The following is a 13,556-nucleotide window of genomic DNA, read 5'->3' as shown; positions in this document are numbered from 1 at the left end:
GATGTCTATAATCAAATAACATTTTAATACACTATATACGAAACAAAGAACTGAGTTCAAAATAAATATTGTCTAATCAGAATCATTTCATAATTTTTATATTCAAAATTTTCTTAAAATTGTACGATATGAGACTGAGAATATTGATTATAAATAAATATCTCCACTGCAGCAAACCTGCAGACTAAGCGAATTTCCATACATCCAATTGGATTTTCACTCAAATATTCCCTTAATAATATCACATTTTTTTCTATTCAAACATAATTAATGTTAACAAGTACTGTATTTAGGTTTGCTACAAGGAAGGTAATAACATGTGTTTTCAGTGAAATGAGTGGATTAGCATTATTGTTCAATTGTTGTATTTCAATACGAGAATAGATTTTTCAAACCAAAGATATGAGGAAATATCTGTCTTGGCTGTTTAACATATTTATTTAACATATCTAGTATTTAGACAAGATAGTCAGTACCGCGTCTATAGTCAGGGGCGCGAGAGTTTTTTATTTTGTTCTGGGTGCAAGCAACAGACATATTTGGAAAATATCTGAAATTGCACGAAGGTATAATCCTCATCACTTTGGTCCCCACGCATGACTCATCAAACTTCCACTGCTTGCATATTACATCGCTACTTGTTACCCCTGATCTTTATTTGTAGGCTATTCACTTTGTATGTAATTTTTTCATTACCCACCAATGTGAGTTCCTTTTGTCAAATTTGAGGAGAAACATTTTATCAATTGGTTAGTGAACTAAAGTTACTGCCATGTTTTTGCTTATAATTCTATTTATATTCGGTGTTTGTTCCAGTGTTTCATATAGTTCAGTGTACATACAACACAAGGAGAGAAGTTATTAGGTGTATGCTGTACAATGTTGATCAGCGAGTGCCCTTTGTAGGGGTTTTACACATCAACATTATATGTTGAATCTTTTTTTTACTATAGATTAAAACAGTTTGTTCACTGTAACATTTTATGTTAGCTTATTATAAAATCAAACTACTGTTTAGTATCATTAATGGCATGGCAAGTAACTCCAAACACAAAAAGGGTTGAAAATCATCACAAAAAATTATCTAAAAACCAACATCACATTTAAATAGAATTTTAAAATTATATGTACCAACAGATTTCCCACTCAAGAATGTTCACAAGAGGATTATGTAGTTAAGCCATGTTTGGATCAAATTAAGGTTTCAGCAAATTTTCCATATGAGGAATAAGCAGGCCCGTTTTTGACCCTCTCAGCGCCCTAGGCACAGTATGAAGTAATAGTAGCGCCCCATTGCGATATACAATGTATTGCGTATAGGCCTATAACACAATGTCCACTGACCGAGAAAGCCGGAAATTATGTTTGAGTGTTATTGAACCGGGAATTATGCGTGAATTTGGAATTTCTACCTGGAGTATTCAATTTGCCACGATCGCGCATGACAACAGTGATGTTTCCGTGACTTCGGGAGACGATACTATGTCTATTGTCTACACACTGCTGCGAGGGATGATCAGAATTTTACCGCGATCACGCAAGACAATGATCATGTCCACATGACTGCGGGTAAAATCATATTTTTGCCTCATTCACGGTAGACGATGATAATCTCCTCATGACCGCGGGATATGTTCGTATATTGCCACGATCATGGAGGACGATCATGTCTACACGACCGCGGGAAATAGTCAGAATTTTGCCGCGATCGCGGGAGACGATTACGATATTTACACGGGGGATTATCAGAAGTTTACCACGACCGCATGCAAATACAACCACCATTTTCTTGTATTTTAAAATTTGATTGGCCCCCTTAAAAAAGCCAATTGTCTCGTGCCCTAAGCACGTGCCTACGGTGCCTATTTGGCAAATCGGCCCTGGGAATAAGCTATTAATGTAGGTCTCAACGTAAGACCTAGACCCAAGACCAATATGCTTTTTCGTTTTGATATCCCCAGAGACCAAAAACACATTCCGTTCAGATACTGTTGGAACAATAACTCGAGTAAACCTAATTGTATCCGAACAAGTTTGCAAACTAGCATGACCAGACTACAGAAATAGGGTTTATAGGGTCCCATATTTCAACACAAAATCATAAAATTTTTCACCTTCTTTCTTAACTATTTTGTAGAGCTTAAAACAAATAATTTAGTATAGCCTATTGATCATTGTTGTACACCTAATGAGAATACGAAGAACATTTCTAAAAACTAAATTTAAATTTAAGTTTTTCTTATGGAGGTTAAATAAACTATTGTAGTAAGCTTGTTTATGGATGAATTTTGATCAAATTTAGCTTAGTAATTAGATTTAATGCTAAGCTTGATTACATTTCAATAAAAGACATTTTTATTGCCTACCCTGTAGCATCAAACCTTGGTACTCAAATTACAATTAATGTTTTAAGGAAATATTTGAGTCAGGCAAATGGAAATTGACTTAGTCTACAGGTTTGGCTTAGAGGGGGGTATTGTGATTTATTTTCTGGATAAAAAGTGACCCTCCAAACAAAGGAATGGTAGAATAGATAAATATCATATAATTGTGGTGAGTCGGTAGTGTCACAGACTTCGGGCCCAAGGCAGCGATGTCGTGGGTTCGGATCCTGGTCACTGCTGCAAACATTTTATCATTACAGTCCACCTTCGTGTTGTACTGGCTCACCCCTTGCTTTGCTGGATACGTTCTACGCATGGGCAGTTAGCCTATGTGGATGGACAAATGCAAGGTTAAGAGAGGCCGCCAACCTCTTGAAAAAAAATGTTTACCTGTTTCTATTACGTACATCTGAATATATGAATTGATGTAAACAATACATGTTGATCAAATATTAAAAAAACATACTTACAATGTCCAGGTGCACTTGACATGCATCCATTGTTGTGAGAAGTTCACAAACGGCATCTTTGAAATCCAAGAGATCTACAAATGTGTAATAGTAAAGAGACAAAGACTTTATGATCTCACTTCGAATCTGTGTGATGGCTTGAAGCTGAAAAATAAAAAGATATTTTATGGGGTTTTTATGGAAAAATCCCCACTAAAAATCACAGTTAAAAAAACACCTCGAGATACTATAGATTAGTACGCACCCACAAAATTTCATCAAAATCAGACCAAAGGTGAAGTTTATAGCTCTGTACACATCCACACACACAACCCACAAACATCACTTTGAAAGCCACTTTTTGTGTTCAGTGTGACCCAAAACGGATATATAGGTGAACTTTTTTTTAGGGACAATCACTGTCCTTGTTTGAGAAATGAATTGAATCTGGTTTCAACTATTTGTTTTTAATTGAAAACAAGGCAAAATACACTGTTCATTGTAACTGGATATCTTATTTTGAGTAAAATAATTTTTTTTATATGTATAATAAATATAACTTCCGGAATTGTAGCGCTGGTAACACGTCCCCAGTACGGTCTTGTTCCACTTTAAAAATCTGTTTGTCCTAATTTAATGTTAAAAAATCAACTTTAGTTGCTTATTATTAATCCAAACAACGTATCCTAACGTATAAACATGAGTACTACACCATAGATAATCTGTAAACTTATATATAACGCTTTAAAACTTGGTCTCCATGTTGAGTAGGTAGCTAAACATGTTGAGTAGCGCAAGGTTCGATATTTATGTTTCTAGCCGTTATATGGCAAGTCGAGCGCCAGTTCCTTGTCAGTTGTGAAGGGGATGTCAGTGAGGTCCATTGTGCGTGTGCTCGAAATTCAGCTATGTACCGGTAAGTAATAATTTATAAAATACTTAAATAAACCTAGATGTTTTATTTTTTTATACTGTAGCAAAGGTCGCGAGAAGTAAAGGCACAATGATTAACAGTCAAATGTTGATATTGCTTCAATAAAAAATGCTGGTGGACAGGTTTGCTAGAAACCAATACTGGCATTTTAGGTTATATCTCGTATATGATAATTTTTCATCACAACTTAGCGACGGTCAAATAAACAAGTAACCGGCGCTACTTTTGTAACTGATGTTGCGGTAAGTAGGTCATACAATAAATTTAATACATCTATAAATCTTATATAACTTAGAGTTAATCATGTACAAAAATACAAAGTAAAAAATCTTATAAATTATTTTTGGAACTGTCCCAAAAAAAATTGTTTCACCCATCCACACAAAACCAAAACTAAAAAATGTTGACAAAACAATACTTTCTCCATATAAACTATGCGTATGTATGTAGAGGGAGGAAGTAAGGTGAATTGCAGCATACTGGATTTAAGATGTTAGCTACCTTAGCTCAATCCCTGAGTGCTCAATGATTTTTAATTTTTTTTTATTATCCTATGATGGCATATTTATCTTAATATTATCAGGCTTACATTGAGGCATAATAATGTCTTGAAATAATTAAAAAAAGACAACAGCTTAAACTAAAAATATACCTAAAGGACGGTGCTCTTCTAGCAGAAAACCTTAGATTCTGCAAAATTTCAAGACCTGATATTGGAAGTTGCCAGATATAAACTTCTTATTATTTTCTCATACACATTACAAACACCCAGGGTGAATAAGTACTAACTAGGTTATCTCAATCAAGTATGTTACAAGTGTTATACCATTCAGCACCTACTAAGTAAAACATACAAATGGTCATTATAATGGTATATATATTAAAACGTGATTGTTATTTACAAATTACGATGTATTTTCCCGAAAGTCGTTGGAAGATATGCAAGCCCGGTTTTGACCCGGTTGCCGGATAGCTATTCGCGCTGGGTTGCGGTTCCAGGGGTTAAAATGTTTAACGAATCGAAAGTAAAGGGCGAACTAATATTCTGAACGCATGGCTCAGACAAAGAATATAAGATATAAAATCTTAAACAATGAAACCCACGCTATCATCATTGCCAAATTTGTTCTCTATATGGAAAGAAAGGTGTGCTGCAGGCAAACCACAGTTCGGGACAGAGTGCTGTGGGCAAACCACAGTTAGGATAGAATACAGGTCCGGAGGTAGGTGCAGTAGTGGTGGGGGACAGATGCGTCGATCTTGGGGAAAGGGAAGAAGCTAATCTGCTAAATACGACTATACCAACACCTACAATACAGTTAAATAAAAACATGCAAGTATTAGTAAGCATTAAACCTACACAACTTACCATACAGTTATATAAGACACGCACACACGAGTACCTAACTGCTAAAACTACAACACCTGAAATATCGTTATTCAAGACACACACGTATTAGTCACTACTAAAACTGCAGCACCTAAAATATATTTATATAAAAACACAAGCGTAGTAACCTACTTACATTTGATGCTGTGGGCGAACCACAGTTTGGGATCGACAAGTGCTGTCAGTGCCGGATTTACCACTAGGCCCATTAGGCCGCAGAGGATTGAAAAAACATTTTTATATATAAAAAAATCTTTCTTTAAAACCCTTAGTTTGCCTTGATTGCAGGTGATGATAATGATGTCTCCGTGATTGTGGACTGAGGGAGATGTTCAAGATTTCACCACGGCCGCGGGTATCGATGATGATGTCCCCGTGATTGCGGCCCGCGGAAGATGTTCAGGATTCAGCCGCAGTCACAAGTGTCGATTATGATTGTGATTGCGCGGGAGATTTTCGCGACTTCGACAGGGCTGGGGGTGTCAATGATGATGTCCTCATTATCGCAGTCTACGGGAGATTATTTAACACGATTTCACCAAGGTTGCGAGTGTCGATGATGATGTCCCCGTGATTGCGGCCCGCGGGAGGTGTTCACGATTTCACTGCTGTCTCGGGTGACAGTGATGATGTCCTCAAGGTTACAAATCACGGGATATGATGACGATTTCGCCGCAGTTGCGAGTGTCAAAGATGATGCACCGTTGCAGCTCGCAGGGAATGTTTATGATTTTGCCGCGGTCACGGATACCTATGATGGTTTTGACATGATTTAGGAGAGATGCCCAAGATTTCATCCACGATCATGGGTGTCGATTATGATGTCCCCTTGATGCATAGGAGATATTCACGATTTCTTCCGCAATCGCAAGTAATTTCCACCACAGGGCGAGGGCCGCTCAAGTAATTTGGCCTAGGGCCGCAAGTACCTTAAATCAGGCACTGAGTGCTGTGGGCGGACCACAGTTCAGGATCTATTATTTGTAAGTGCTGTGGGCAAACCACAGGGAACTATCGCTAACTATAGCTTAATGCTATGGGCAAAACACAGGGTAATTTCGCTAACTATAGCTATGTGCTGTGGGCGAACCACAGGGAACTATCGTTAACTATAGCTAAATGCTGTGGGCGAATCACAGGGAACTATCGCTAACTATAACTAAATGCTGTCGGCAAACCACAGAGAACTAAAGCTAACTAAATTGAATCACACGTCTTGATGTTGCACAGTATTTACCTGTTTACTTACAGATAATTCGTAACACAAAACGTTGGATAGCTAGCTCTGATTATAGCCGTTAAGTTAATATGATTACAACAGTTAAATTGTTTCGTCCTCTGTGGGGGGATGAGAGTAACGGTAAATATCTTAGAACGTAATTATTGTTCAATAAAGTTCAATAAATGATTACAAGTAAAAGTATCAAATTATGTGAGAAACAAAATGTTAATGTATGCCTGCAATGATGAATATTAAATATACAGACAAATTAGCGCAAGCAAGATTGACCTTAAGCTGACTTTATCAGAACCTTCAATGAAACTTGAACTTGTACTAGACTTGAACGAACTGTACGACAAATGTCTAATTCAAAGCAAGGTGATGAATACCTTATACAGAAACGTGGTCCTTAGTCCTCATGAAACCGTGCGTGGTTGACAATCGTCTGTCTCATGCACACGTAGTTTACAGACAACTGCTTCCGACCGAATCCCTTTGACCGTTGTCGTGGACTCGACTGTCTCTAGGAGCTGCGGATGGGACAACAGTCGGGAATGGCGCTTGTGCACAGGTCCAGTCGGGCATGTACAGAGTACCCGGCGCTGAGCGAATGGAAGCCTCCGACTCAAACGTTAGCGGGATTTACAAATTGACATTTGTGTCACTGCATTGGAGCCAAATCGGCCCCTTACACTCAAAAAAAAAATCTCATGGCAAAATTTAACATGTTACAAACTACAAAATTGTCTGGCGAACACTGAGAATGCACAAATATAGGCATAACTGAATTAGACTGGTCTAAATAAATCTATAAATGTCTACTATCTTAATTTAAATTTATTGAAATATTTTTAAAACTTACCCCTTTGGTGTCAATATTTGGAAATCTTCTGACAATATATTTTATAGATGATTCAAGTGTTTTGTCTGATAAAAAGCCAGGTTTTGATTTTGCATCCCCACAAGCCTGAAATCAACATGTTGAGAGTTAAACCAGTAACACAAGGTTTTTTTTTTTTTTTTAAGGGAGAGGAGGTAAAAATGCTTTTACGCACACAGGTAGCCAGCCTGTAGTGTGAGACTCCTGAGCTTGTCAGACTACTCACTAAAAAACCCCCTCTACTCTGTTGGACACAGACCTGGGATTGTTTGTCACATTACTTCAGGTCAGGTCAACGTGTGACCTAAGCCCTCAGGGCTCGCACCGTTTCTGGCATTTAGATTCTTAATGACCTACACCGCATCCCGGTCAAGGTCGATCTTCTTGGCGTGGAGAATACCCTGGATATAATGTGACACACAGGTCCAATTGTCCTCACCCTCCGTCATAATCGGTATGACCGTGTCCACCGACAGCAGTCCTATTAATTGTTGAGCCTCCAGGCGGGGCCTTTCCCAACGCTAGCAGTGGAAAAATGTATGTTCCACGTCATCGAGAATGCCTGGGCAGTATATGCAGTCGGGTGACACGGCTAACACAAGTAACACAAAGTAGTAACACAAGGTAGTACATACATAGATAGAACAGTCAAATATAATGAGCGCTAATACTAATGATGTCTGATTTAGGCTTTTTAAGGTAGGCTAATGGAAATGGGACTGGTGTCTTTTCTGCTAGCTACTGCTTTAACCTCGGATTTATTCATATCCTATACTCTAATATGAGCAATGTTTGCTTGTATGTATGTATGTATGTATGCTTGCTTGCACGAAGATCTCGAGAACGGCTCCGACGATTTTCTTCAAATTTTGTAAATAGTTTATTTCGGGCCTAAAAACGAGTTTACTGCAGTTAGAACTGCCAACAAATATCTAATTACGTAGAAAAATTGAACTGAAAGTCACATTTTTTAAACATTAGTTCATTTTAAGTTGTTTGTTGTTGTTCCGGATCGGATTGACATTCAATAAAAGGTTAAATTACCTGTGTCCGCCGGTCGGTCCTAATAAAGCTGTATCCTATTACAGGAGATGCATTTTGGCAGAATAAATTGCCATCATCAGTCCTAATAAAAGTTCTAGATCTTCCCTATTGGGTGTGTCTTTGAAGTTTTGAAACACGTACACGAACTTTACACTTGGATACATCACGATTAAAGCATAAAAATACGCGGTAGGCCTACTTTTATTTGAGCTATTACGGACATGTAGACGTGCGTCGGTCGTGTGTCGAGTCTCGACTGGGGTCAGACATTACTTGCAGAGTTGACCTTTGTCCTGTCTCTGTCCTTTGTAGCTACAGGTATTATATTATATGTGTCTGTTAGCACGATAACTCAAGCAAAAATTATTCGATTTTGATGACATTTGGTTTGACCCTCCGAGTGTCCCTTGTTTTGGCCTTAATGTCTGCCTATTTTTTGCTCATTTGCAAGGTTTTATTAAAACGGATCTGAGAAGCTTGAAAACAATGTTAATTATACTGTTCTATATACCATTTTGTTTGGAAAATCATGGGCTTCAATATTATACATAAAACATAAGGAACATTTGTTTCAAAAAAATTTTTTAGGTAAAAAAAAAAATATTTTGGAAAATTTAAAAAAAAAAAATAAATAAGTTTGCGCTCAATGAAATTGTATAAATTATAGGCCTATAAATATCTGAAAATAGCCACTTTGTTCTAAAGTTTACGAGGATTACAAATATATAATAATATAAGGAAGTAGATTTGCAAATAAATAACTTATGGGCAAAAAACAGATTTCAGTACATAGTGTATAGCTAAGAATGCATAGCCTAACCATAGCTACGAATCTGGTTATTAATTTACATCAATATCACTACCTAGTTCTTCAGGATCATCAACCAGCCCTTCAAAATCACTTAAATCTTCTTATAATGCACCACGTATATCACTACTTTTGATTTTTAACACTAAAACAATGATAAACGTAATAAAACACATCAGTCATCGGTCCGAGGTTAACCAAGCTGTTTACAAATACGCACGTCAGCTGTCTGGCTACAATATTTTCGGAACTAAAATGAAAAGCGCTTACAGACAGACCTCCAGAGAAAGCTCTGAATCTGCCAAATAAAACGATACCTAACTCGATCCAGTTCAATCCGATTTTGTCAGTCATAGAGTCTTCGCCGTAAACAGTGTTTGTGAGTTGATGCATCGACACAAAACACTACACAAAGTGTGTTATGTGTCGAAGCATCGACAAATAACACTCGGAGGGTTAAACGTGTAAACCTACATTTATTCTAACGATTTTGCGAACAAGCATGATCGAACTATGGGAACGGGGATTTATGGGGGGTTTTATAGGGTAAAAATTGGTTTTTCCCATTTTCAACCCAAAAAACATAAAATTTAGGCTAGTTATTTCTTTCCAACCCATTTTGTAGCGCTTAAAAAATCAAATAATTTAGTATATTGAAGCGTTATTATGCGCCTAATGGTTACGGAGAGAATTCCAACAAAATTTAAATTCAAAATTCCCATGTTATTCTTTTGGAGAATAACTTTTAAGTAAACTGTTGTAAGTTTAGTTTGCTGGTTTATGAACATAGGTATTTTGATAAAATTTGGAATAGGACAATGGATTTATTCCTTACTAAGTTAAATTATTAACATTTAAAAAAGAGTTTTAGGTATAATCCCTGTTGCAGCAAACCTAAATAACTTACTCGTTAAATTAATTAGCCTATACTGTATTCAAATAGGGAATAAATGTGATAGCCTCAGTTAATTTTAAGGAAACATTTTAGTGTAAATTCAATCAGGCAAATGGAAATCCGCTTAGTCTGCAGGTTTGCTGTGGCGAGGGTATTTATGGGTACAGTTTCTTAACTGGGCTACACTAATATTGATTGAAACTATAGAATTGAAAATAATGATTAGTAATCAATATTTTTTAATGTAGCCTATCTAAATATAAAATAAAACTATCATAACCTAACCTAACCAACCAAACTTGCTGATGGTGAAAAAATCGCATTAAGGTTTACGAATCAAATCAATAGTTTCAATCAATATTAGCGTAAGTTATCCCAGTTAAGAAACTGTAACCATATTTATATTTAGTTTTAGTGCATTTTTGTAGTTCGCAAAGCCTATTGTAGGCTACAAACTCAATGGCCTAATAAAATCTTTGGATCTTTGATACTCCCTGGTGTGGATTAACATCCACACTAAGTTAATGAGAACTATGACTATCCGCAGTACTATCCTGATAATTAGACTAATTGATAATACCAAGGAAAAAATGTAATTTGGATACCATTATAAAGTGTAGGCCTAGGTCCCTTAGTTGCCATTAGCTGTATGGGCTATTAATTAACAGCTTTGTCTAAGGAATATGTCGGCCTAGTGGCCTAGTAGGAATAGTGACTAACAAAACTACAAGATCGCGCCACTCATCCTATATTCATACTTGGCTTAAAATACCTGCCGGTACTTTGTATGGTCACCATTTCAATAAAAAGAATTTAAAAACACAGAGGATACGCGTCCGGTAACCAGACGTGGATTAGGCGTCCGGTAGTGACGTCACCGGGTTGTGGGGTCCCGGAACGCCATTACCACAACGATACGATGTTTGGTCAGCGTTGTTCGTGGTGTAGTGGATAGAGTGCTCGGCTGATATCCTACAGGTCCCTGGTTCGAATCACATCGGTAACTTTAACTTTTTGTCACAGATTTTGCTTTGAATGTAATTTCTTCATAACTGTACATCTTTTGTTAGAATTTTTGGCATTTATAATTTTATGTTATAAAGAGAATTGAACCTTCATTTGATTTTTTAATTATCAGCAAGTTTGGTTGGTTAGGTTAGGTTATGACAGTAACTGCCGGACGCCTAATCCACGTCCGGTTACCGGACGCGTATCCTCTGCGATTTAAAAAAGTATAACAGGTGGTTAGTAAATGGAATTAAATAAGCCTTTAATGAAACCAAGGGCACTCTGTTCCTTCTTTTGTTATAGTGAAAATAGGCTACTATTAGCCTACCAATGATAAAAACTAGGTCTAGGCCTATAGCATGATATTGTAACAGTAAGGAATACTAACCTTTTTAATATTGTATATCCTAGTTAACATTCCAATTCCTCTGTCATTTAGAATGGTAAGCTTTTCAGCAAGTTTTTGTTGACTTGGAATTAAAGATCTTGCCATGATGTAATAGTACTAATATTCAATATTTAAGCAAAAAAACAGCTTTCAAGAATGTATAGAGTATAATACTTGATATTATGTTATGAATCATTTGACTGATAAATGTAAACAAACTAAACTTAGTAACCCCAGACTGACTTCATAACTCATCTGGAAAATACGTGATGGTAGGTTAGTTGAAATACCAACATCAATCACAGATACGATACCAACTCAACTCAGCGATTACTAGTTTTTTTTATTTAAAAAATCGATGAGGTTGTGACTGCTAAATTATTTAATTGTTAAAACATTTACTTCATTGAGGTTAAGATATTAAACGTTATCTAGTGTCAGAGTGTGTAGTTTGGCTGGTTAGTTAACTAGTTAACTACTAAAACTAAACTAACTTTACTTCATTACTTCATTTTTTTATAACTATTAATCCCCTCCCAAACAGTCTTGCCAACATCAGCTGTCGAATTAGATGTACTACATATTTGAAACGTTCTAATGTAAAATAAATCTATCGTACAGGTTTAGGTATTTGTTTATTTATCTCCTGTGTATTCAATATTGTTAAAATAAGTTATAAACCAAGCCTTAAAATTAAAATACGTCTATAAAACACCCTTCGGTCAAATTTTTATTTCTAGAAAATATATAATAAGTTATTCAAATTTGGTGAATTTCTCAAATCGAATCATATTTTAAATGTATTTAAAGTAATTCTTATTGTAGCTAATCAAAAAGAGTAATTAGCATAATTTAATTCATTAGGGGTTGATTTAAGTGTAAATGTTATTCTGTTATTAGGACTATTAGGATAAAAATTCAATAAGTCAACCGGGAATTCTGTCGGTATACGTGTTTTCTGCAACGGAGGTATTTTATAAACCCCTAACTACTCGTTTGCATACAGTATTTAAGGAATCAGTATTTAAAACACACTGGTATCAACCACCATAATCCTATAGAACACTGAAAGTTACTAACAAAAACGGAAGTGTGTCGATTCAGTTGTCAATTATTAAGTAGTGGTTGTTAGATTATAGACACCATGAAATGATTAACAATTCAAATAATAGTTTATTACTGCTTTCGTTATTGTTTTTCTGGCTAATGTTAATGTCAATATAGTACAATAGTACAATTAGATCTGTATGAAGCTCAATTTAGGTAGCAGTGATATTAACTAACAATGACTTCCTGTGAAACATAACCTACAACTGGAACTGATCGATTCCATTGATCATTATTATTGTGGGTTAAAGTTGTCAATAATGATTGCACACAAACAAATAAAAAGTTTTACAAATTAGCACCATCACTTCAATAGACAGTGATACTAATTAATGCAATACCACCTCAACTATGGATTTACTATCAGATTGGACGAAGGACTTGATATTGTGGAATAAAATATGTGTAGAAGAAAAGTTGTTCATGGAGCCAGGTTTAGTACTTACCACTCCTGTTGTTGAGTTAATATTTCTCATATGTTCATATTTCAAGCAACAAAACGAGGTTCGTTGTTTATCAGTTGAGCTGTTCGACAGATTTGTTCGGCTTCAGTTCAAAGATCTATTTGAGAAAGTTTGGGATGGAAATGAAACCTCATTTCATCGAAAATGGTCTTCTGTTGAAAAAGAAGTGTGTACTAAGACGTCTTTGGCAATGTTATCATGCATTCAAATTGCTTCTAAAGTTGTTTTTCAACCGACCAGAATAAGTGCAAAAGCTATTCAAAGATACTTAGAAGCCGAAAACAAATTAATGACATTAGCTTCAATCAAAAGATCAGAAATGAGAGTGTGGAAAACGTTAAACTTTCGAGCTTTCATTCCCACTGTATATACTTACGTTAGCCTTCTTTTGGAGCAATTAAAGATTAATTTTGATTTAAATCTGGACAATATTGGTGGACGTGTGAACCTCTTCACAGATGTAGATTATCTTCATCATCAAGAGATTTTCCGTAAGCTGTCTTACTTGTGTACAGGAAGAATGGATTTGACACTGAATGAGAAAGAAACTTTCACAAAAGCTGGATGCAATTTGATGTATAGA

At 36.0% G+C, this 13,556-nt stretch overlaps 1 protein-coding gene across 1 annotated transcript in view; it reads right to left on the bottom strand.

The window, feature by feature from the left end:
- LOC128982386 (membrane-associated protein Hem-like) overlaps positions 1-11,851 on the bottom strand; it is a 42,483-nt gene extending 30,632 nt beyond the window's left edge. The window contains exons 1-3 of the mRNA XM_054401344.1: positions 11,403-11,851; positions 7,242-7,346; positions 2,855-2,998 (exon numbers count right to left, since the gene is read on the bottom strand). Coding sequence (XP_054257319.1) covers positions 2,855-2,998; positions 7,242-7,346; positions 11,403-11,507 — 354 coding nt within the window. The 5' untranslated portion in view covers positions 11,508-11,851. The remainder of the gene's footprint in view (positions 1-2,854; positions 2,999-7,241; positions 7,347-11,402) is intronic.
- Between the last annotated feature and the right edge of the window lie 1,705 nt (positions 11,852-13,556).

This window comes from Macrosteles quadrilineatus, unplaced genomic scaffold (assembly GCF_028750875.1).
Source record: "Macrosteles quadrilineatus isolate MER2022 unplaced genomic scaffold, UCM_ALF_1.0 Scaffold_240__1_contigs__length_144371, whole genome shotgun sequence".
Taxonomy (NCBI): domain Eukaryota; kingdom Metazoa; phylum Arthropoda; class Insecta; order Hemiptera; family Cicadellidae; genus Macrosteles; species Macrosteles quadrilineatus.
Note: the sequence above shows the minus strand (reverse complement) of the source record. Positions and strands in the feature narration are given on the sequence as shown.